The 25,185-nt window shown below is 38.9% G+C and overlaps 1 protein-coding gene across 1 annotated transcript in view; it reads left to right on the top strand.

Moving 5' to 3' along the window:
* The window catches only part of SYNE1 (spectrin repeat containing nuclear envelope protein 1), a 524,167-nt gene that overhangs the window by 285,925 nt on the left and 213,057 nt on the right, over positions 1-25,185 (top strand). Inside the window, exons 65-74 of the mRNA XM_026454397.1 lie at positions 1,101-1,418; positions 2,331-2,486; positions 2,642-2,812; positions 3,726-4,052; positions 5,310-5,462; positions 5,720-5,887; positions 8,833-9,009; positions 17,064-17,210; positions 21,126-21,251; positions 23,460-23,636. Of these exons, the coding sequence (XP_026310182.1) occupies positions 1,101-1,418; positions 2,331-2,486; positions 2,642-2,812; positions 3,726-4,052; positions 5,310-5,462; positions 5,720-5,887; positions 8,833-9,009; positions 17,064-17,210; positions 21,126-21,251; positions 23,460-23,636 (1,920 nt within the window). The remainder of the gene's footprint in view (positions 1-1,100; positions 1,419-2,330; positions 2,487-2,641; positions 2,813-3,725; positions 4,053-5,309; positions 5,463-5,719; positions 5,888-8,832; positions 9,010-17,063; positions 17,211-21,125; positions 21,252-23,459; positions 23,637-25,185) is intronic.

Raw genomic sequence — 25,185 nt, 5'->3', positions numbered from 1 at the left:
TCACTCTGCTGCCCAAGCTGGAGTGCAGTGGCCGGATCTCAGCTCACCGCAAGCTCCGCCTCCTGGGTGTACGCCGTTCTCCTGCCTCAGCCTCTCGAGTAGCTGGGACTACAGGCGCCCACCACGTCGTCCGGCTAGTTTTTTGTATTTTTTAGTAGAGACGGGGTTTCACCGTGTTAGCCAGGATGGTCTCAATCTCCTGACCTCGTGATCCGCCCGTCTGGGCCTCCCAAAGTGCTGGGATTACAGGCTTGAGCCACTGCGCCTGGCCCATATGTTGATATTTTTAACATTGTTGATGGGATTTGACATGATTTATTTTACTTTAGGTGATCAGATCAAGTGACAGTATAGATTTGTTTATCACCAGAAATATAAGTGTGCCATGTTGTTTTACCAACATCTTTAAGGATATAAGTTTCTTTTTATCCTATAAAAAATAGCATATGCTCTTCAAAACTTGATTTATACTAAATTTGTAGGGTAAATCTTTGGGGCTTAGGCTTTGGTGGAGGAAATTTGTTTGCACCTGGGAGCACCTGGTGGGCAGGTGTGATGAACCAATTTCCCAGGTTTGTGTGCCCTGCATTCTCCAGGTTCAACTTTTCTTGGCCACCACAGTGCCTAGAGTACAGCTTTGGCAAAAGATTCCTCCTTAGCAAAAAGAGGGTTCATTGTTTCTTTCTCAGTCACAAATGTAGCACTGAGCTATTCAATGTCAAAGCAAGAAGCTTAAGGCACTTTAAGCAGATTATGAGCCATAATAAGCCTAGGTCATTCTTTTAAACAATAACCCTTTACTCACAAGTGTTTTTGCCTATAAGCTAAAAAGTCAAATTTCAGGAACTGTTGATTGAGAAAAATATTGGGGTGTGTGTATTTGTGTGTGTGTGTGTTGATTATTTTAATTGGAAAAATTTTAGGAATCTTTCTGACTTGGGAGAAAATATTGTTAGGGACATAGTTTTGTATAGGGCATAATAAAATCATTTTTTTCTAGTGAGAAGTTCAAGCGGTCACAGTTGGCTTGGGCGAGACATGCTAACCCATGCAAGTGTGAAATATGATTCAGAGTAACAGCCATACCTTTTTCTCTGTAGGAGCTACAGGTACACTGTGCAGAGGGGCAGGCCCTGTTGAACTCAGTGCTGCACACCAGAGAGGATGTGATCCCATCAGGTATCCCACAGGCAGAGGACCGGGCTTTAGAGTCTCTCCGGCAAGACTGGCAGGCTTACCAGCACAAACTGTCCGAGACCCGAACTCAGTTCAATAACGTAGTGAACAAACTGAGGCTAATGGAGCAGAAGTTTCAGCAAGTAGATGAATGGCTCAAAACAGCAGAGGAGAAAATTAGTCCCAGGACCATACGTCAGTCTAACCGAGCAACCAAGGAGATACAATTACATCAGATGAAGGTAGAACTCATGTAGATTCCTGATCTTTCTCAAAGCTATAGTTACCTTGCATAGTTTGTTCCATAAAAATATTTAGTATCTTTTGTTTAAAGCTTAGGCTTTGCAGAATCTTTTTGATTACCTAGAAAGTTAAAATAAATTACAATGGAGCATTCCTCTTACAGCAATTATTTCATAAATTAAGTCTTTGATACAATGTAGTTTAATGTGATTATTTTATATTTTCCTTCCATACCCTATTACCTTGTTTTGTGAAGATACATGAATGTTTGTATTACACTAATTTAAGTTTATGGTTCTGATATGAAATAACTCCAATATAGTTCATTGAAATAATACTGGAGAATTAGTTTTATTCTAATTTTTATGCAATTTTAGTACACACATCTAGAATAGTGCTTGGGCCTTAGGAATTTATTTTCATTATCCACCCATTTTAAAATTGATCTAAGCACAATAGGAGGTCTAAAAAATTATGCCACTTTGTTTTCACGTTTATTTATTTATTTATTTTTTTTTTTGGAGACAGAGTCTCATTCTGTCGCCTAGGCTAGAGTGCAGTGGAGTGATCTCGGCTCACTGTAACCTCCATCTCCTGGGTTCAAGCAATTCTCCTGCCTCAGCCTACCAAGTAGCTGGGACTACAGGCATGAGCCACTGCACCTGGCCTGTTTTCATTTTTAATTTTTGAATGGAAGTGTAATAGATACAGAAAACTATCCAACTCAAGTGTACAGTTTGTGTCACATTGTTGTAATATATTTATGAAGATAACATGTGGCATTTTCAAAATATCTCAAAATAAACGCCTTCTAAACATGCACCGAAACCATTTCCCATTAAGAAGATATATATCAGTCTTATTCAAATGGCTAAGATTGAATGTTTCCCTTCCATACTTTGTCATTTCAGAAGTGGCACGAAGAAGTGACTGCGTACAGAGATGAAGTTGAGGAAGTGGGAGCTAGAGCTCAGGAGATACTGGACGAAAGCCACGTGAACAGCAGAATGGGTTGCCAGGCCACCCAGCTGACTTCCAGATACCAGGCCCTGTTTCTCCAAGTGCTAGTGAGTGGGTCACCAGGTGCTCAGCGTAGGCCAGCAAACTTCACCGGCCAAAATAGCCTTCCTTTCACTAACATCCAGTGAAGATACATATTCATCAACAAAGGCCCTGGCACAGGCCTTTACTTCACCATTCAATTTTCTCTGTTCTTTCATAGGAACAAATAAAATTCCTGGAAGAAGAGATTCAGAGTTTGGAGGAATCAGAATCATCTCTCAGTTCCTATTCGGATTGGTATGGCTCTACGCATAAAAATTTCAAGAATGTGGCTACCAAGATTGACAAAGTAGATACAACAATGATGGGGAAGAAATTGAAGACGTTGGAGGTAGGCACACATACTTCAGATTTGTATCCAACCTTTCCGTTCAACCGAGTTTCCCGTTCTCCTGTATAGATACTGGAAGCACAAGTGATCATCCCAACCATTATGACTGGTGATCCTGAGCTCATTGTTTTACTTGAAATACTAAGTTGGCTCTTTAAGGCCAGAAGCTGGCTTTCACTTATTTATGATGTGTTGTTATCAGAATGACTTACACATGGACACCCATGAAAGTTTTAACTGAATTCCAGTGTGACACTTCAATATTAAGAGAAAACTACCTCTCAAATTAATGGCCCAGTGCCTGTACAGAGTTTAAAATCAGGTCTTTTGAAAAAGATTGCAAAGGATGAGAGAAATATCAAGTTCTTTTTTGATTCTCTGAATTGGAAATGATATATCAATCAAGACTTTTAGAACCTATATCGAAGTAAAGAAGCCAGGGTTCCTGATTCCTGGCAGGTCAAATCCGGTTATGAACATCACCAACTTAGTTTAAAGGGAAATAGGTAGACTTAAGAACAGGCCTTGAGAAACCTTTCTTTAAAAGGAAAAGAAATGGCCAGGCTCAGTGGCTCACACCTGTAATTCCAGCACTTTGGGAGGCTGAGGTGGGTTGATTGCTTGAGGTCAGGAGTTCAAGACCAGCCTGACCAACATGGTGAAACCCTGTCTCTACTAACAAATACAAAAATTAGCCGGGCATGGTGGCACACTTCTATAGTCCCAGCTACTTCAGAGGCTGAGGCAGGAGAATCTCTGGAACCCAGGAGGCAGAGGTTGCAATGAGCCAAGATCATGCCACTGCACTCCAGCCTCGGTGACAAAGTGAAACTCCATCTCAAAAAATAAAAAAGGAAAAAGAAAAAGAAAAGAAATAAGATTACATTTGCTTCCTACTCACTCTCTTTTTCAGGTTTTGCTCAAAGACATGGAGAAAGGTCACAGTTTGCTGAAATCAGCCCGGGAGAAAGGAGAGAGGGCTGTTAAATACTTGGAGGAAGGCGAGGCAGAGAGGGTAAGAAAGGAGATTCATGATCACGTGGAACAGTTGAAGGAACTGACCAGCACTGTCCGGAAAGAACACATGACGCTGGAAAAAGGTCTTCATTTAGCAAAGGAATTCTCAGATAAATGCAAAGCACTGACACAGTGGATAGCAGAATACCAGGAAATCCTACATGTTCCTGAAGAACCCAAAATGGAATTATATGAGAAAAAAGCTCAGTTATCTAAATACAAGGTAATGTGTTTACTCACTGATGGATGCATGCGGAGTTCACGCAGAGACTAAATGGGAGGGAGGTAATTCTTGCTGTGTGTTACCCGTAACAGCTGCTGGAATGCATCCCACATGTGTCCGTTCTGCAGCTGTCCAGCGATGCCATGACCTGTGGAGATTTACTGGGTTAAATCCACTACTTCAGAGTTATTTTTCCATTCAGAGATCTGATACTCAAAGATTGAGTCAATACATTTATTGATTGTATGTATCTGTCAATCAATGAAGATCTTTTCTGATGTGTGAGCCAGGTATTTGGATCCTCCAGGTAAAATATTGCTGGCACAAGGATCCCATATCTTTCCCATATTGAGGCTTCCCTTCGTCTTCTGGCACCCAAGGCTAGAAGCTGACCTATGGTAAATTGGAAATGACATATCGTATTTATAAGAAAATAAGTTCTAATTAACAAACTCTAGCTAAGTACCTTAGAAATTGATTTTTGAAAGAATAAATAGTGATGTGGATATACCTATACATGACATAGACAAAGGTATTTGACCCGCTCCAATTTTTGAAGCAATTATGCAAGTTTATATGTGGAATAATTTGTGTTATAAATTTGATCTGGATGATTGAGTGATACCTTTTAAGAATTACAGTGTGCTGGCTTACCCCAAAGCTTTCCCAGTTGGAAGCTTTTGTGATGGCCTCTTCCAGCCGATGCCTATTTCTATCCTTGGCTTCTCTGCCAAGCCTGACAACTTGTCTTTGAAGAGGCCACATAAGAATCACAACCTCTTCCTCCCGGCCACTGAGTTCTTGATAGATTTAAGTAGTGCTTTTAGCCTATTTCAGCCAGGTCACAACTAGAATTGTTCTTGCTAACTCCCTAAGTAGGTCAAACTGGAACTAACTTCATGAACTCAAAATCAAAAGATAGTGGCCTTTTTATGTTGAGAATTTTTTTCTCTGATGAAAGGAATAAAGTAGAAGCCAGAAATATGAGCTATATTAAATTTAGCCAAATAGAACTATTTCCCATCCTTTTTTCTCCACATAGGACGGGCCATTTGATGTGTGACTCTTCTTTTGTATTTAGAAACTGTGTTAGCCATAATAAATCACTCTCTCTTTAATGTTTTGCACTTACTGATTCATAAATATGTACCAGTCTTTCTTTGAGGTGGATCATCTCTTGCATGCTACGGGCATATGTGTGTATTCCTCTTGTCCACAGGGATGAGCAAGCTCATTTTTTTCCCTTTGTAATTCAAGTCACTTCAACAAACGGTGCTGTCCCATGAGCCATCAGTAAAGTCAGTGAGAGAGAAGGGTGAAGCTCTTCTGGAACTGGTGCAGGATGTCACTTTAAAGGACAAAATAGATCAACTTCAAAGTGATTACCAGGACCTATGCAGCATAGGAAAGGTAAGGAGAGATGAAAGACTCCGTAAAAGGGTTTATTTTCCAAAATGTGGGTCCTGACTCCTTTCTCTCTGTCACATAATTTTAAGGTCTGGTATGGGTTAGTATTTTTTTTTTAATTCAGATAGATATTTAATTGGCATAATGACTATATTTTTTTCCATTCCTGGTAGTTTTCTCCTGGGATTTTTGTAATACAAATCAGTTTTGAGTAGATTTTTCACTTGAAAGTCACCTCTGATGGGCACCTGGTTTTGCAGGAGCATGTCTTCAGTCTGGAGGCGAAAGTCAAAGACCATGAAGACTACAACAGTGAGCTCCAAGAGGTTGAAAAGTGGCTGTTGCAGATGTCCGGCAGACTGGTGGCCCCTGACCTCCTGGAGACGAGCAGCCTGGAGACAATCACCCAGCAACTGGCCCACCACAAGGTACCCCGACCTTTAAAGGGCTGCTTCACCAGTGTGTGTATGCATGTGTCTGTGCATGTGTGTACATGTGTGGGGATGCACACACAGGTGCATCTCTGGTTTCCAATGATTGTACTGAGAGAATCAGGTCTGTATTAGTCCGTTTTCATGTGGCTGACAAAGACATATCTGAGACTGGGCAATTTACGAAAGAAAGAGGTTAATTGGACTTACAGTTCCATGTGTCTGGGGAGGCCTCACAATCATGGTGGAAGGTAAAGGCACATCTCACATGGCAGCAGACAAGAGAATGTTTGCGGGGAAACTCCCATCTTTAAAACCATCAGATCTCATGAGACTTATTTGCTATCATGAGAGCAGCATGGGAAAGAGCTGTCCCCATGATTCAGTTATCTCCTACCGAGTCCCTTCCACAACACGTGGGAATTCAAGATGAGATTTGGGTGGGGAGACAGTCAAACAATATCAAGGTCTAAGTCTCAAGCACTTCTGACAATTGACAACAGTTGAACTTGATATTCCAGTGAGTCAAGAGGAGTTGAATCCTCTCACTGAACTTCTGAACACATTCTTACATTTTCCCCAGCTGATAATTTTTATCTCAGAATTTAGTATTTATGGGGTCTGTTTTAGAAAATGCAGCCAAAGGCATCAGAAAATCTGGATTCTAGTCTGTACTCTTCCCCTTCCTGGAGAGACAACTTCGCCTATCTGAGTCTGTCTTTTTCTCCTTTAGGATGATAACAATACCAGCCCATCTCAAAATTGTTTTGCTAATCACGGGAGATAATATTTATGAAGACATTTTGTAAATCACAAAGTACAAAACTAATGTGAGGAGTTCTTATCTTTGATACAGGTGATAGGCTAAAAGCACTATTTAAATCTGTCAAGATAATAACTTAATAATACATATTTTTAGTAATTATGTTTACCAGATGATAGATGTTATGGTCGCAATTTTATGGAGCAACTTATTTGTGATCGTAATGGAAAGCAAGTTTATTCATGATGTGGCCGGTGTCTGATAGTGTGTCTTAGGAAAGCCAGTTAGCCTCTCTGGGCACCAACATTTCCATCTATAAGAAAGGATTTTATTTGACAAATATGAATAAAAAAGCAGCTACACTATACCTTCTGGTAGGCACTGAGGAGATGACAATCCAGAAGGTAGTCTACCCCATGAATGACCTCGTGGTGGAGTGGTTCTGTTCCAACTCAAACACAAAGTGGTTCCTTTCAACTGAGCATATATAATAACTGCTAGTCCAGCACTGTTTGAAAAAGTAGTAGACCCTGGACTGCTGAAGGGCCACCCAGGTTTCCTATAGATATAATGATGGGTTACCCAGGCAACCATATGTTGGATTGTGTCACTTGTTGTTAGCATCATATAACAGTTAAAAAAAAAAAAAGAAAAAGGAAAAGAAAACACACTAGAACTTGATTTTATTTATTTTATTTTATTTTATTTTTTTGAGATGGAGTTTTGCTCTTGTTGCTCAGGCTGGAGTGTGGTGGTGCAATCTCAGCTCACTGCAACCTCTGCTTCCTGGGTTCAAGTGATTCTCCTGCCTCAGTCTCCTGAGTTGCTGAGATTACAGGTGTCCTCCACCATGCCCGACTAATTTTTGTATTTTTAGTAGAGACAGGGTTACACCATGTTGGCCAGGCTGGTCTCTAACTCCTGACCTCAGGTGATCCACCAGCCTCGGCCTCCCAAAGTGCTGGGATTACAGGTGTGAGCCACCGCACCTGGCCAGAACGTGATTAAAAAAAATAAGTTTTTCTTCCCTGAGTCATCTATAAGAATGCTCACTAAAGAATGCCAGTGGGTATGGTGGTGTGAGGTGAAATCAGGCCGAGCTATGTCCAAAGCCTGGGGTCTGTGCCATACCTTGACTGTGTTGTACAACCTCACTGTGCTTCAGTTTCCTCATCTATAAAATAATGATAATACACATTCGTTGGGCTTATATGTAATTCCTGGACTATAGCAGGTGCTTAATAAATGATAAGTTTAAATGCTGTTTTCATTATTATAAACAGTAGTAGATGTAAGTTAGATATCACATGAATTAAAAAATAGACATTAGATTATTACAGAAACTAGAATTAGATTATTACATTTGTGCAGAAGTATTTGTTTTGTCATTAAAAGTAATAACAGGCTGGGTGTGGTGGCTCACACCTGTAATCCAACCACTTTGGGAGGCCAAGGCCAGCAGATCACTTGAGGTCAGTAGTTCAAGACCAGCCTGGCCAACATGGTAAAACCCCATCTCTATTAAAAATACAAAAAAAAAAAAAATTAGCCAGGTGTGGTGGTGGACACCTGTAATCCCACCTACTTGGGAGGCTGAGGCAGAAGAATCGCTTGAACCTGGGAGGCAGAGGTTGCAGTAAGCCAAAATTGTACGACTGCACTCTAGCCTGGGCAGCAGAGTGACACTCTGTCTCAAAAAAAAAAAAAAGAAAGAAAGAAAGAAAAGTAATGACAAAAACCACAACTACATTTGCACCAACCTTATAGAAATGAGATATTATATAAATTTGATGAAATAGTAATCGGACTGTTTTAGACAAAAATTACACCAGAATTATAACTTATCGACCTGAAAAATATAGGGACATCTTTTTGTCTGGTAATAATACCATGGAGCAGATATCTCTCTGAGACCAGCCATGAACACAGTCTAGTCTTAAAGGTTACTTCCTCAGTCCTTCTGTAACTAATCTCTCAAGCTCATTGACTCTTCCCATTGGAGTATCCCTGAAAACATGTGTTTTTGTTTTCATTTAATATATAACTAAGATAAATTGCAGGATTCTTTCAAAAACAGTATTAAACAGTGAAATTATCTATCTTAAACTTTGTTTGATGGATAAGTTATTTAAAAGTAAAATAGAATTCTGAGAACTCTGTATTGGTTTCATTTTTGCAGGCAATGATGGAAGAAATTGCTGGTTTTGAAGACCGTTTGAACAATCTTCAAATGAAAGGTGATACTTTGATTGGCCAATGTGCAGACCACCTGCAAGCGAAACTTAAACAAAACGTACATGCTCATCTGCAGGGCACAAAGGACAGCTACTCAGCGATCTGCAGCACAGCTCAGAGGGTGAGTGCCCCCAGAACATTCCATGATGACGAGGAATTATGGAGACAGGCTGTGCAGTCTAGAGACGTTTTACAAATAGAATCAATGCTCAACTCTTTGGTTAGTTAGTTTTGGTGTGTTGCCAGACAGGAAATATGAGGATAAATTTCACAGTTGCCATGTGAACACAAAACTAACACATTTCGTATTTGATTGATGTAACTAAGCAGTGAATTTCAGATATTGTTTTATCCAATTTGTTTATTACATGAATTGATTATGAAAAAGTTTGTTAAAAGTTGATTTGGGCCGGGCATGGTGGCTCAAGCCTGTAATCCTAGCACCTTGGGAGGCCGAAGCAGGTGGATCACTTGAGGTCAGGAGTTCGAGACCAGCCTGGCCAACATGGTGAAAGCCTGTCTCCACTAAAAATACAAAAATTACCCAGATATGGTGGCAAGCACCTGTAATCCCAGCTACTTGGGAAGGAAGCTGAGGCAAGAGAATCTCTTGAACCCAGGAGAACCCAGGAGGCAGAGATTGCAGTGAGCTGAGATTGCGCCACTGCACTCCAGCCCAGGAGACAGAGAGAAACTCCATCTAAAAAAAAAAAAAAAAAAAAAAAAAATTGATTTTTTTTTTTGTTAGTAAAAGGAATTTGAGGAAATTTTAAAAGAAAAAAATAGTTGATGTGTTTGAATAGATGATGTGTTTGTTTTTCTTTTTTTCTTTTTTTTTTTTATTATACTTTAAGTTCTAGGGTACATGTGCACAAGGTGCAGGTTTGTTACATATGTATACATGTGCCATGTTGGTGTGCTGCACCCATTAACTCGTCATTTACATCAGGTATATCTCCTAATGCTATCCCTCCCTCCTACCCGCTCCCCACAATCAGACCCAGTGTGTGATGTTCCCCTTCCTGTGTCCAGGTGATCTCATTGTTCAGTTCCCACCTATGAGTGAGAACATGCGGTATTTGGTTTCCTGTTCTTGCAATAGTTTGCTGAGAATGATGGTTTCCAGCTGCATCCATGTCCCTACAAAGGACACAAACTCATCCTTTTTTATGGCTGCATAATATTCCATGGTGTATATGTGCCACATTTTCTTAATCCAGTCTGTCACTGATGGACATTTGGTTTGATTCCAAGTCTTTGCTATTGTGAATAGTGCCACAATAAACATGTGTGTGCATGTGTCTTTATAGCAGAATGACTTATAATCCTTTCAGTATATCCCCAGTAATGGGATGGCTGGGTCATATGGTATTTCTAGTTCTAGATCCTTGAGGAATCGCCACACTGTTTTCCACAATGGTTGAGCTAGTTTACAGTCCCACCAACAGTGTAAAAGTTCCTATTTCTCCACATCCTCTCCAGCACCGGTTGTTTCCTGATTTTTTAAGGATTGCCATTCTAACTGGTGTGAGATGGTATCTCATTGTGGTTTTGATTTGCATTTCTCTGATGGCGAGTGATGATGAGCATTTTTTCATGTGTCTGTCGGCTGTATGAATGTCTTCTTTTGAGAAGTGTCTGTTCATATCCTTTGCCCACTTTTTGATGGGGTTGTTTTTTTCTTGTAAGTTTGTTTGAGTTCTTTGTAGATTCTGGATATTAGCCCTTTGTCAGATGAGTAGATTGCAAAATGTTTCTCCCATTCTGTAGGTTGCCTGTTCACTCTGATGGTAGTTTCTTTTGCTGTGCAGAAGTTCTTTAGTTTAATTAGATCCCATTTGTCGATTTTGGCTTTTGTTGCTGTTGCTTCTGGTGTCTTAGACATGACGTCCTTGCCCATGCCTATGTCCTGAATGGTATTACCTAGGTTTTCTTGTAGGGTTTTTATGGTTTTAGGTCTAACATTTAAGTCTCTAATCCATCTTGAATTAATTTTAGTATAAGGAGTAAGGAAAGGATCCAGTTTCAGCTTTCTACTTATGGCTAGCCAATTTTCCCAGCACCATTTATTAAATAGGGAATCCTTTCCCCATTTTTTGTTTTTGTCAGGTTTGTGAAAGATCAGATGGCTGTAGATGTATGGCATTATTTCTGAGGGCTCTGTTCTGTTCCATTGGTCTATATCTCTGTTTTGCTACCAGTACCATGCTGTTTTGATTACTGTAGCCTTGTAGTATAGTTTGAAGTCAGGTAGTGTGATGCCTCCTGCTTTGTTCTTTTGGCTTAGGATTGTCTTGGCAATGCGGACTCTTTTTTGGTTCCATATGAACTTTAAAGCAGTTTTTTCCAATTCTGTGAAGAAAGTCATTGGTAGCTTAATGGGGATGGCATTGAATCTATAAATAACCTTGGGCAGTATGGCCATTTTCACGATATTGATTCTTCCTATCCATGAGAATGGTATGTTCTTCCATTTGTTTGTGTCATCTTTTATTTCACTGAGCAGTGGTTTGTAGTTCTCCTTGAAGAGGTCCTTTATATCCCTTGTAAGTTGGATTCCTAGGTATTTTATTCTCTTTGAAGCTATTGTGAATGGGTGTTCATTCATGATTTGGCTGTTACTGGTGTATAAGAATGCTTGTAATTTTTGCACATTGATTTTGTATCCTGAGACTTTGCTGACATTGCTTATCAGCTTAAGGAGATTTTGGGCTGAGACAATGGGGTTTTCTAAATATACAATCATGTCATCTGCAAACAGGGACAATTTGACTTCTTCTTTTCCTAACTGAATACCCTTGATTTCTTTCTCTTGCCTGATTGGCCTAGCCAGAACTTCCAACACAATGTTGAATAGGAGTGGTGAGAGAGAGCATCCCTGTCTTGTGCCAGTTTTCATAGGGAATGCTTCCAGTTTTTGCCCATTCAGTATGATATTGGCTGTGGATTTGTCATAAATAGCTCTTATTATTTTGAGATACATTCCATCAATACCGAATTTATTGAGAGTTTTTAGCATGAAGGGCTGTTGAATTTTGTCAAAGGCCTTTTCTGCATCTATTGAGATAATCATGTGGTTTTTGTCTTTGGTTCTGTTTATATGCCTGATTACGTTTATTGATTTGCGTATGTTGAACCAGCCTTGCATCCTAAGGATGAAACCCACTTGATCATGGTGGATAAGCTCTTTGATGTGCTGCTGGATAAGGTATGCCAGTATTTTATTGAGGATTTTTGCATCAATGTTCATCAGGGATATTGGTCTAAAATTCTCTTTTTTTGTTGTATCTCTGTCAGGCTTTGGTATCAGGATGATGTTGGCCTCATAAAATGAGTTAGGGATGATTCCCTCTTTTTCTATTGATTAGAATAGTTTCAGAAGGAATGATACCAACTCCTCCTTGTACCTCTGGTAGAATTCAGCTGTGAATCCGTCTGGTCCTGGACATTTTTTGGTTGGTAGGTTATTAATTATTGCCTCAATTTCAGAGCCTGCTATTGGTCTATTCAGGGATTCAACTTCTTCCTAGTTTAGTCTTGGGAGAGTGTAAGTGTCCAGGAAATTATCCATTTCTTCTAGGTTTTCTTGTTTATTTGCGTAAAGGTGTTTATAGTATTCTCTGATGGAAGTTTGTATTTCTGTGGGGTTGGTGGTGATATCCCCTTTATCATTTCTTATTGCATCCATTTGATTCTTCTCTCTTTTCTTCTTTATTGGTCTTACTAGTGGTCTATCAATTTTGTTGATCTTTTCAAAAAACCAGCTCCTGGATTCATTGATGTTTTAAAGGGTTTTTTGTGTCTCTATCTCTTTCAGTTCTGTTCTGATCTTAGTTGTTTCTTGCCTTCTGCTAGATTTTGAATGTGTTTGCTCTTGCTTCTCTAGTTCTTTTAATTGTGATGTTAGAGTGTCAATTTTAGATCTTTCCTGCTTTCTCTTGTGGGCATTTAGTGCTATACATTTCCCTCTACACACTGCTTTAAATGTGTCCCAGAGATTCTGGTATGTTGTATCTTTGTTCCCGTTGGTTTCAAAGAACATCTTTATTTCTGCCTTCATTTCGTTATGTACCCAGTAGTCATTCAGGAGCAGGTTGTTCGGTTTCCATGTAGTTGAGCGGTTTTGATTGAGTTTCTTCATCCTGAGTTCTAGTTTGATTGCACTGTGGTCTGAAAGACAGTTTGTTATAATTTCTGTTCTTTTACATTTGCTGATGAGTGCTTTACTTCCAACTATGTGGTCAATTGTGGAATAAGTGCGATATGGTGCTGAGAAGAACGTATATTCTGTTGATTTTGGGTGGAGAGTTCTGTAGATGTCTATTAGGTCCATTTGGTGCAGAGTTGAGTTCAAATTCCTGGATATCCTTGTTAACTTTCTGTCTCATTGATCTGTCTAATGTTGACAGTGGGGTGTTAAACTCTCCCATTATTATTGTATGGAGTCTAAGTCTCTTTGTAAGTCTCTAAGGACGTGCTTTATGAATCTGGGTGCTCCTATATTGGGTGCATATATATTTAGGATAGTTAGCTCTTCCTGATGAATTGATCCCTTTACCATTATATAATGGCCTTCTTTGTCTCTTTTGATCTTTGATGGTTTAAAGTCTGTTTTATCAGAGACTAGGATTGCAACCCCTGCTTTTTTTTTGTTTTCCATTTGCTTGGCAGATCTTCCTTCATCCCTTTATTTTGAGCCTATGTGTGTCTCTGCATGTGAGATGGGTCTCCTGAATACAGCAAACTGATGGGTCTTGATCCTTTATCCAATTTGCCAGTCTGTGTCTTTTAATTGGATCATTTAGTCCATTTACACTTAAGGTTAATATTGCTATGTGTGAACTTGATCCTGTCATTGTGATATTAGCTGGCTATTTTGCTTGTTAGTTGATGCAGTTTCTTCCTACCATCAATGGACTTTACATTTTGGCATGTTTTTGCAATGGCTGGTACCTGTTGTTCCTTTCCATGTTTAGTGCTTCCTTCAGGAGCTCTTGTAGGGCAGGCCTGGTGGTGACAAAATCTCTAAGCATTTGCTTGTCTATAAAGGATTTTATTTCTCCTTCACTTATGAAGCTTAGTTTGGCTGGATATGAAATTCTGGGTTGAAAATTCTTTTCTTTAAGAATGTTGAATATTGGCCCCCACTCTCTTCTGGCTTGGAGAGTTTCTGCCGAGAGATCTGCTTCCCTTTGTGTGTAACCTGACCTTTCTCTCTGGCTGCCCTTAGCATTTTTTCCTTCATTTCAACTTTGGTGAATCTGACAATTATGTGTCTTGGAGTTGCTCTTCTCAAGGAGTATCTTTGTGGCGTTCTCTGTATTTCCTGAATTTGAATGTTGGCCTGCCTTACTAGGTTGGGGAAGTTCTCCTGGATGATATCCTGCAGAGTGTTTTCCAACTTGATTCCATTTTCCCCATCACTTTCAGGCACACCAATCAGACGTAGATTTGGTCTTTTCACATAATCCCATATTTCTTGGAGGCTTTGTTCATTATGTTTTACTCTTTTTTCTCTACACTTCTCTTCTCGCTTCATTTCATTCATTTGATCTTCAATCACTGATACTCTTTCTTCCAGTTGATTGAGTTGGTTACTGAAGCTTGTGCATTTGTCATGTAGTTCTAGTGTTATGGTTTTCTCTATCAGTTTTTTTTAAGGACTTCTCTACATTGATTATTCTAGTTAACCATTCGTCAAATCTTTTTTCAAGGTTTTTAGTTTCTTTGCGCTGGTTACGTAGTTCCTCCTTTAGCTCTGAGAAATTTGATTGACTGAAGCCTTCTTCTCTCAACTCGTCAAAGTCATTCTCTGTCCAACCTTGTTCCATTGCTGGCAATGAGTTGCATTCCTTTGGAGAGGGAGATGCGCTGTGAATTTTTGAATTTCCAGCTTTTCTGCACTGCTTCTTCCCCATCTTTGTGGTTTTATCTGCCTTTGGTCTTTGATGATGGTGACGTACTGATGGGGTTTTGGTGTGGGTGTCCTTTCTGTTTGTTAGTTTTCCTTCTAACAGTCAGGACCCACAGCTGCAGGTCTGTTGGAGTTTGCTTGAGGTCCACTCCAGACCCTGTTTGCCTGGGTATCAGCAGTGGAGGCTGCAGAAGATAGAATATTGCTGAACAGCGAGTGTTGCTGTCTGATTCTTGCTCTGGAAGCTTTGTCTCAGGGGTGTACCCAGCCATGTGAGGTGTGAGGTGTCGGTCTGCACCTAGTGTGGGATGTCTCCCAGTTAGGCTACTCAGGGGTCAGGGACCCACTTGAGCAGGCAGTCTGTCCATTCTCAGATCTCAACCTCCGTGCTGGGAGATCCACTGCTCTCTTCAAAGCTCAGTTGAAAATGCAGAAATCACCCATCTTCTGTGTCGCTCATGGTGGGAGCTGGAGGTGGGAGCTATTCCTATTCGGCCATCTTGGGTGTGCCCCCATGTTTTTCTTTGCACATCATCAATACTTTCTAATTTGCCATTTATTTTGCAACAAAAACATAAATTCATTTCATAATTTTCACCATAATTATTTTGTTTTTAACTGTATGCAGCCTGGGTTCTACTCTAAATCAATATTTGCTTGCATTCATATAGAATTTGAGAAAGGAGTAAGTGACAAATACGACTTACACTTAAGTGGGTATACTTCCACTAAAACAGAATTGTTAATGTTTTAAAAATAAGTCTAAGAGGAGTAAGAATTACTATTTTAACAAAAATTTACTAAAATAAGTAAATTGCTTTACATTATTCTAGAATTTTTAAATGACACTGCAAAGAGTTTTTATAAGCCTTTAAACTTAGTATTCTGTGTATTTTTGTTTACTGGACTAGCCAGTAAGAACTGGTGATACACCAGTAACGTAGTTAGAATGGTCCATGTTCACCATAATAATAAAAAAAATTCTGAGTGACATTAGTAGCTTCCCAGACTTAAAAAAAAAAATCACCTTTAAAGGTTAACAAAAGAGGAATAAAAGAATCTAATAAATAATTGAAAATGATGACAAGAGGAGAAAAGGGAGAGTTAAGAGAGAAAATGAGGCTACACATAGAACTCTCCAGTGAGTTCATTCATTCACTCATTCAACAGAGATTTCTTGCACACTGACTTCCTTCACAGTGAACATTTTCTTTGCATTAGGGATACAGTTTTTTTTTTTTTTTTTTTTTTTTTTTTTTTAACTGGTGGATGTTAGAAAGACCAACATAATTTTTAAAATTTAGAAAGCAGATGAAATTCTAAGAACATAATCAGAACTTCATAATTAAAGTTTGCAAAAGTGATAAAGAGAAGAAAACACCATTCTTTTAAAAATTCTGCTTGGAATAAGACTAAATAAGGGATAAACCTAATGTCAGATGAAAGTGGTGAATTTAAAAGATGACAGAGAAAAGTAGAATTCAATGATTGCTTCTATTGTCTCAATAATGAAAGAAATGCCAGGTTAAACTAATTTCCTTCTTTTTTCCTTTTTCTTAAATGGAAACATCACAGATATATTTCCTCTTGATCTCAAGTAGATACGTAATTTTTCTTAATATGTCTTTATGGATAAAATGAAAATTGGTTGGCTTGTTAAGGATTAATTACATAGACATATCAGAAAATGTATGAATTATTCTGGATTATTTTTGCCTTGGAACATAACTTCTAAGATGAAGTGAAGGCATCCACCTCTCTGCTCCTCATTTTATAATTTAGTTCAAATTTTGCCCTACCTCTATTGCAGAAACATCACAGTTAGAGAAACATTGGTTATCTTTTTCTGAAGTCATGTTTTATTTTTACTTTTAGTTGCTAGCTTAAACAAAAAGTACAATATTTATACCATAGGAAGAGAAGCTGCATAAACCTCTGACTTATGTTTATGACAATTAACTTCAATGATTTTATGTATTCTAACATGTCTCTACAGTTATATTTACCCTGCACATGTTCTCTTCCCCTAATCCAGATATTACATTGTGATGTGTGGACCAAGAAGTTATCAACTGGGGGATGGCCATTGCATTTTGCAACACTTGGGGAGGCATACAACTACCTTAGATATGTGTATGAAATTGCGGAGTCTTGGGGGGAAAATCCATTTAGATGTACTGGTCATGTTTCATTGAATTTCAATGATCTTTATAGAGGTAGAAAGCAGTTCTCATAATCTCAGCATGGTTGTATTGTCTCAGGTGTACCAGAGTTTGGAACATGAACTTCAGAAGCACGTCAGCCGACAAGACACCCTGCAGCAGTGCCAGGCCTGGCTTTCTACAGTCCAGCCAGATTTAGAGCCAAGCCCTCAACCACCTCTTAGTAGGGCAGAAGCTGTTAAGCAGGTAGTAAACTCCTGAAAGTTTGTGTTATTCTTGTGAATCATTTAGACAGTCAATGAAAATGTGTGAAGTACCTACGATGTGCCAAACTGTATTGACTCCTGGGAATCTAAAAGTAGGAAGAAGGTCTGTGGTTTGCGTTAGTGGAGTTCATGTGCCAGCCGGAAGATGGACATGATAGTGAGGGGCCAACTTGGTAGATTAGGAAGAGAATGGGGCCGGGTGCAGTGACTCATGCCTGCAATCCCAGCACTTTGGGAGTCCAAGACAGGTGAATCACTTGAGGCCAGGAGTTTGAGACCAGCCTGACCAAGATGGTGAAACCCCATTTCTACTAAAAATATAAAAATTAACTGGGCATGGTGGTATGCGCCTGTAATCACAGCTACCCTGGGATTGGGGTAGGAGAGTACCTACCCTCCTGAGGATGCAGAAGCTGAGGCAGAAAAATCGCTTGAACCTGGGAGGCAGAGGTTGCAGTGAGCCAAGATCATGCCACTGCACTCCAGCCTGGTGACAGAGTGAGACACTGTCTCAAAAAATTAAAAAATAAAAATAAAAAATAAAATAATAATAAAAATAAACTATTAAAAAGAAAAAAAAAAAAGAAAGAAAGAGAATGGGGCCGGGCCCAGTGACTCACTCCTATAATCCTAACACTTTGAGAGGCCAAAGTGGGCAGACCACACAGGTTCAAGAATGCAAGACCATCCTGGCCAACATGGTGAAACCTCATCTCTACTAAAAACACAAAAATTAGCTGGGTGTGGTAACAGGCACCTGGAATCCTAGCTATTCAGGAAGCTGAAGTATGAGAATTGCTTGAACCTGGGAGGTGGAGGTGGAGGTTGCAGTGAGCCAAGATCATGCCTCTGCACTCCAGCCTGGGCAACAGAGTGAGAATCTGTCAAAAAAAAAGAAAGGAAGGAAGGAAGGAGGGAGGGAGGGAAAGAGGGAAAGGGAAAGAGAGAGAGAGAAAGAGAGAAAAAGAAAGAAAAGAAAGAAAGAAAGAAAGAAAGAAAGAAAGAAAGAAAGAAAGAAAGAAAGAAAGAAAGAAAGAAAGAAAGGAAGAAAATGGGCACTGTAACCAAAGATCAATTCTGATATTTATTCTGTTGAAGGAAGGAAGGAAGGAAGGAAGGAAGGAAGGAAGGAAGGAAGGAAGGAAGGAAGGAAAGAAAGAAAGAAAGAAAAAGAAAGAAAGAAAGAAAGAAAATGGGCACTGTAACCAAAGATCAATTCTGATATTTATTCTGTTGGGGGACCGTGGGTAAGTCACTTAATTTCTGAGAGCCTCCGAGATAGTTTCCTGCTATTAAAAGTGACATTTATAAGTATACTTGCTTCTAAAAGTTATAATGAAATGCAAATATCACACTACAAGTAAACATTACTTATAAACAGAAAAGTAGTACTAGCTTCTTGCATAGTTTTGGGGCATAAACAAGGTGCTTCATAAATAATTATTGAATGGATGATGAATGAAATGTTAGTTTTTATCATGTGAAAGGAATTCTATTCCGTATTAATTTGACATCCACATGCTTAAAATGTTGTTGCTGAGACTTAACCAGAATATGTGGGAATTTTTTTTTAAACTTTTGTACTAAGCAGCTTTGGTATGCAGTGTTAACCCTGTGGGAAAATATTTTAGAGGAATTTAGTTATAAAGGTTATTGCTGCCAGATATAAATTAACAATATTTAATAATTTAATTTTTTACCACAAATTGAGAATAACATAATGTATTTGATCATTGAGTCCACATAAAGAATGTGTCTAGTTAATTCATCCCCCAAAGTATACTTTCTAAAGACTAAAATGATTTACATTGTCATTAAATGGTTCAGAAAAATGTTCATATAATACTTTATAAGAATAGGATCAGGAAAAATGAAACATGGTTCTCCTTGAATCAAAAAACATGAATTAAAGACTGCCTATATTCTGCTTTTTTTATTAGACTGAGAGTTTTCTTGAATTACAAGCCACCTTGTCTTGTGGCTGTTTCTAATGCACTTTGAATAAATTGAATAAATTCAGATCAACACTTAATTTTTCTCTTTTGTTACCAAAAAAGAAATAAAAGAGATGAAGGGAAAAGAAAGTATTAATGCCAGTGATCTTTTGCTAGAGCAGGAAGAGATTTACTACACATACCAGAATAAGCCATGGTCACAGGAGGATACTGATCCTTCTTCCAGATTATGTGACTATATGGTTCCCTGTTTCTGCCTGTTTCACGTCTCTCTAAATGGTCTTTGAAAGTAGCCAGAGAAGGGAGTTCGAAGTGGTAGAGACACTTGGACCACCGTCACTCTGAGGAAGAAAGGTTTTTTAATTTTGTTTCCTTTTTTATTTTATTTTTGTTGCTGTTTCTTTTGTTTTTTGTTTTGTTTTAGTTTTTCCCTTGGCAAGTGCAGTAAGTCCTCACTTGATGCCATCGATAGGTCTTAGAATCTGAAACTTTAAGCAAAACCATGTACAGCAGGTCCTCAAATAATGTCATTTCCTTCAATATGCAGGTTTATTACAGCGTTGATGAGAACAAAAGTTGTTTCATTATACAACTTCTTGCTTAAAGAAGTCACAGTTTCCAAGAATCTGCCGACAACATTAAATGAGAACTTACTGTGTTCATGTAAAACTGACCAGGCCCTTAGTGGCTGGCAAGCTTGGATGTGTGACTGGAGAATCCACTTACAATGGCCATAGTACCAAGATGCAGTGTGTGTCCCCAGCACCACCCGTCTAGTAAACCCTCAATACATATGTGAAGATAATACACTCCCTACTACCACAAGAAAATGACACATGGATTTGATTCCATTCAGAGTGCTATGTGTTTTTATAAGGCATAAAATGTGAACTTTAGGGAATTGGAAAAAGTACTATAAGATTTTTCTGTAAAGTTGATTTTAGCAAACATTTTTGCAGCTGTGTGGTCACTGACACTCTATGTGCTACTTCCAATGCTTTCGGAATCAGACCAACTATATAAATCTCAAAATATAGCATCATTCCTTTCTATTAAACATGTTCATAAAATAGACATTCTGACAACTTATTCTCTTCTCATATCCCAAAGTTGCTTGAGACAAATAACTTTCTCTGGGTCATAGGTGCATGATATGGTACTTGTGTACAGTGGGTGATGACTCACAATACCATAGTTAGCTTGTACATTCAATTGAAAAGGTGCTACTTCTGACTTAATGGGAAATTAATCTGTATTTATTATATCCACAGGAGCATAGCATGTCTAGGTAATCCACACAGTGCAGAGGAAAAATACTGAGATCAGAGTCACAAAATCAGGTGCCATGATTGACTCTATGATTTGGGAAAATCCTGGAGGTCGACTTTATCGCTACACAGAAACACATTTCTTTGTTTCTGTAAATAGATTAAAGATCCACCTCTCTTGGGCTTGTGGAAAGAGAATATCACAAGGTGAATCTCCTGCAAAGTAAACAAGCCCAGATATCTGTGTTTTAACCTCACTCCAATGAAACCTACCAACTGGTGGACCTTCGCCTTCTGTCTCTAAGATATGCAAAAACATGTTAAGAAGGAGACCAGAGCAGGCTACAAATTCTTTCTCTGAAATGGAAAATAAGCTGGCATGTGAGCAAGTAATCTGGAAAGATTATAGAAGTTTCTTGCGTTTTCCCCTTTCCCAGACCATACAGAATACTTTACATACAAGGAGAAGCAAATAGTGGACAAATAAATCCTCATGGGTGATTTGAATTTTTTCCTGGGAGTCACTAATATATGTCACTTGAACACAGTGGTGAAAACACTGAGCATAGCAAGATTGTTTTTGAAGTGTTAACAGGATATTACAAATGATATAAGTATTTGCTATCTAAATAGCTGATGTATCTCTTTCACTCTGACGCTTGCCTTTTCCAGGTCAAACACTTCAGAGCTTTGCAAGAGCAGGCAAGGACCTACCTAGATCTCCTTTGCTCCATGTGTGACCTGTCAAATGCTTCGGTGAAAACCACAGCAAAAGACATTCAACAAACAGAGCAAATGGTAAGAAAATGAAAAATCACATTGAATTTGTTTTATTATATTCTCTTGCTTGAATATTTCATGTGATATTGAAAGAAAATAGCTCTTGGGTTGTTCTTGCTGTATATAATGGTTCTACAGTCATTATAATAAATAGATATTTGAATTTCAGTTAAGTCATAGAAAATTAAGCACATCCTGACATTGATGACATCAGATTGAGACTGAATCACTTAGTCCCATTAGAACCTTTCTTTTTTTCTCCTCCTTAATGACCATTCTCTCTCTTTTCCTATTTTGCCACACCTTTTTTTGTTGTTTTCTCCTTTTCCATCTTTTTCTTTAGGCAATACTTAATATGAAAGGGGCTCTTGACCCTTTCTTTATTTTATCAAGGATGCCAAAGAGCATGCCATCTGTCACAATCCTTCTAGTTCATTGGTAAAGTGTGGTGTTCAGAAGGGTTTTGAAACTATCTGGGCTGTGATGAGTAGCAGTACTGGTCTACACAGATAGATGGCAGCACTGGAGCCGTGTATTCCCTGCTGTTGCCACTGCAGCCTTAAACTCTTCCATGAAACACATTTGGGTTTGTTTGTCTGTTTTGAGACACTCTGCCAACCAGTCCGGAATGCAGTGGCGCTATCATCACTGACTGGAGCCTCAACATCCTTGGCTCAGGTGATCCTCCCATCTCCACCTCCCAAGTAGCTGGGACTATAGTCATGCACCACCACACCCAGCTAATTTTTATACTTTTTGTAGAGACACAGCTTCGCTATGTTGCCCAGGCTGGTCTCAAACTCCTGGGCTCAAGCAGTCGTCCCTCCTTGGCCTACCAAAGTGCTGGGATTACAGGCGTGAGCCACCACGCCTGGTCCACATTTGAGTTTAAAAGAAAAATAAGACTTAGTTTTGGTATTTAATTTATTAAATATTCACAGAATAGTAAAATGATTCATAGGAAAAAAAAGTCAAAATAATAAGGTTTTTCTCTCTAATATTATCAAAACACATCTGTTTTTAAATCCTTACAAAAGATGATGTAACTATTTTATTTTATTTTATTTTATTTTATTTTATTTTATTTTATTTTATTTTGGAGAAAGAGTCTCACTCTGTTTCCCAGGTTGGAGTGCAGTGGTGCAATTTCGGCTCACTGCAACCTCCACCTCCTGGGTTCAAGCAATTCTCAAGCCTCAGCCTCCCGAGTAGCTGGGACTACAGGCACTCACCACCACGCCTGGCTACTTTTGGTATTTCAGTAGAGAAACGGTTTCACTATGTTGCCCAGGTGAGTCTCGAATTCCTGAGCTCAGGCAATCCACCTGCCTTGGCCTCCCAAAGTGCTAGGATTACAGACATGAACCACCATGCCCAGGCAATAAAACCCATTTATTTTTTACAGAAATGATTTATTGAAACAAATTACACAGCTTCAAAAATCAGTGAAGCAGATCTAAAGACATATCCAAAACATTAATAATTCAGCATGTTGTAAGAAGGATGAACAAATGTACAATAGAGGACAACAGAAGTATTTTCTGGTTAACCTTAACACCAAATTCATGAGTCAGTCAGATGAATCTACTGAAGTGCCCAATGAGAAAAACCATTAGAGCAGCCTTAGACCTAATAAATTGATAAAACTTATTAGAGTTTCGCCAGGCACGGTGACTCATGCCTGTAATCCCAGCACTTTGGGAGTCCAAGACGGGTGTATTACCTGAAGTCGGGAGTTCAAGACCAGCCTGACCAATGCAGAGAAACCCTGTCTCTACTAAAAATACAAAATTAGCTGGGTGTGATAGCGCATGCCTGTAATCCCAGCTACTCGGGAGGCTGAAGCAGGAAAATCACTTGAACCCGGGAGGCAGAAGTAGCGGTGAGCTGAGAATGTGCCATTGCACTCCTGCCTGGGCAACAAGAGCGAAACTCCATCTCAAAAAAAAACCAACTTACTAGAATTTCACAACACTGATTAAAACCGAATAACATAACTCATAGACATTTAAAGCCTTTAGAAACCCTCAATAAAAAAGGAAATCTGCTTTCCCTGAAGCAAATAAAGAAGTACTTTTTAAATTTATGTATTTGCCTGTGTGTGTTTGTGTGTGTATGTGTGTGTCAAATGAGTGCACAAGCCAGCTGGAGAGTTCCATCTCTGATTCATTAACCATAAATGTTTCCATGTATGGTTGCTAACTTTTATGCCTGCGTTTTCTCAAGATTGAACAAAGGCTCGTCCAGGCCCAGAACTTAACTCAGGGATGGGAAGAAATCAAGCACCTGAAGGCGGAGCTCTGGATTTACCTGCAAGATGCTGATCAGCAACTGCAGAACATGAGGAGGAGGCACTCTGAGCTGGAGCTGAGTATTGCGCAGAACATGGTTTCACAAGTTAAGGTGGGTATTAATTTGTCCCCAGGGGAGATAAAAGAGGCCAACAGAATAGAAAACTTGAAATGTGTTCAGTGTATTCACTTCAATATGCCTGAGTGTTTGTCAATCCTTAGACATTAATACAACTCTTTAAGGCAGGGGTCCCCAACCCCCAGATTATGGACCAGTACCAGTCCATGTCCTGTTAGGAACCTGGCCACACAGTGGGAGGTGAGCAAGCATTACTGCCTTAGCTCCATCTCCTGTCAGATCAGAGGCCGCATCAGAGTCTCATAGTGCAAACCCTACTGTGAATTGCACAGGCAAGGGATCTAGGTTGCATGCTCCATATGATAATCTAACTAACATCTGATGATTCGAGGTGGAATAGCTTCATCCTGAAACCATCCCCCTCCAGCCCCGTTCATGGAAAAATTGTCTTCCACAAAACCCATGCCAGGTGCCAAAAAGTTTGGGGACCACTGCTTTAAGGAATAGCAAATCTGAACAAATTTCATTTGGTGCCAGGGAAAACAGATTATAAAGTAAACATTCAAATATATTACTGAAGCTTCAGATGGCCACTTGCACCAGAAGACATTCATTCTCTACATTGTTCCTGTAAAAAGCAGATGTGATTTAGTCTACAGAGTAGACTGCTTAGTCAGAAGACTCTGACTAAACAAACAAGGAACATTATTACTTTTTAGATTTTCATCACCATATTATGCTAAAGCTGTAGGACTGTAAGCTTATCAATTCATTAATTATATATTTCAGCTATATGTAATTCATTTAAAGGATAATATAAATGCAGTTTGTATTACATATTTATATATAATTTAAATAATTTACAATACACAGAAAATTGTGGCCAGGTGTGGTGGCTCATGCCTATAATCCCAGCACTTTTGGAAGCTGAGGTGGGCAGATCACTTGAGGCCAGGAGTTTGAGACCAGGCTGGCCAGCATGGTGAGACCCCATCTCTACTAAAAATACAAAAATTAGCCTTGTGTGGCACATGCCTATAATCCCAGCTACTTGAGAGGCTGAGGCACGAGAATCATTTGAACTTGGGAGGTGGAGGTTGCAGTGAGCCAGCCTGGGCCACAGAGTGAGACTCTGTCTCAAAAAAAAAGAAAAGAAAAGAGAGAGAGAAAGAAAGAAAAAAGAAAATTAGAAGTGTATTAACTTGATTGGAAGTTGTGTAAGATTTTTAACAAACTTTAAGATTTTTTTTCTCCGTGATTATGAGTCAATAATAATATACTGTCTACTGAAGTGCTGTTTGCAAGTGCAGAAAAAAAAGAGAATAGGGATAGGGATAATAACATTTATTTTTTTTCTCAAAAGCACGAACTTTTAAAAAAATTTGTGAACCATCCTAGAAATTTAATTTTTTAAATGTATTTTATAAGAAAAGTTTTATTATAAAAGGCTTAGTAAATACAGAAATGTCTTAAGCAAATTTAAATTACTTATGCTACTACCATTCAGAGATAATAAACAATGCTAATATTTTGCTGTATTTGTTTTAGATATACACATACTTAAAACATTCAAGATGATACT

The sequence above is a fragment of the Piliocolobus tephrosceles genome, chromosome 5 (assembly GCF_002776525.5).
Source record: "Piliocolobus tephrosceles isolate RC106 chromosome 5, ASM277652v3, whole genome shotgun sequence".
Taxonomy (NCBI): Eukaryota; Metazoa; Chordata; class Mammalia; order Primates; family Cercopithecidae; genus Piliocolobus; species Piliocolobus tephrosceles.
Note: the sequence above shows the minus strand (reverse complement) of the source record. Positions and strands in the feature narration are given on the sequence as shown.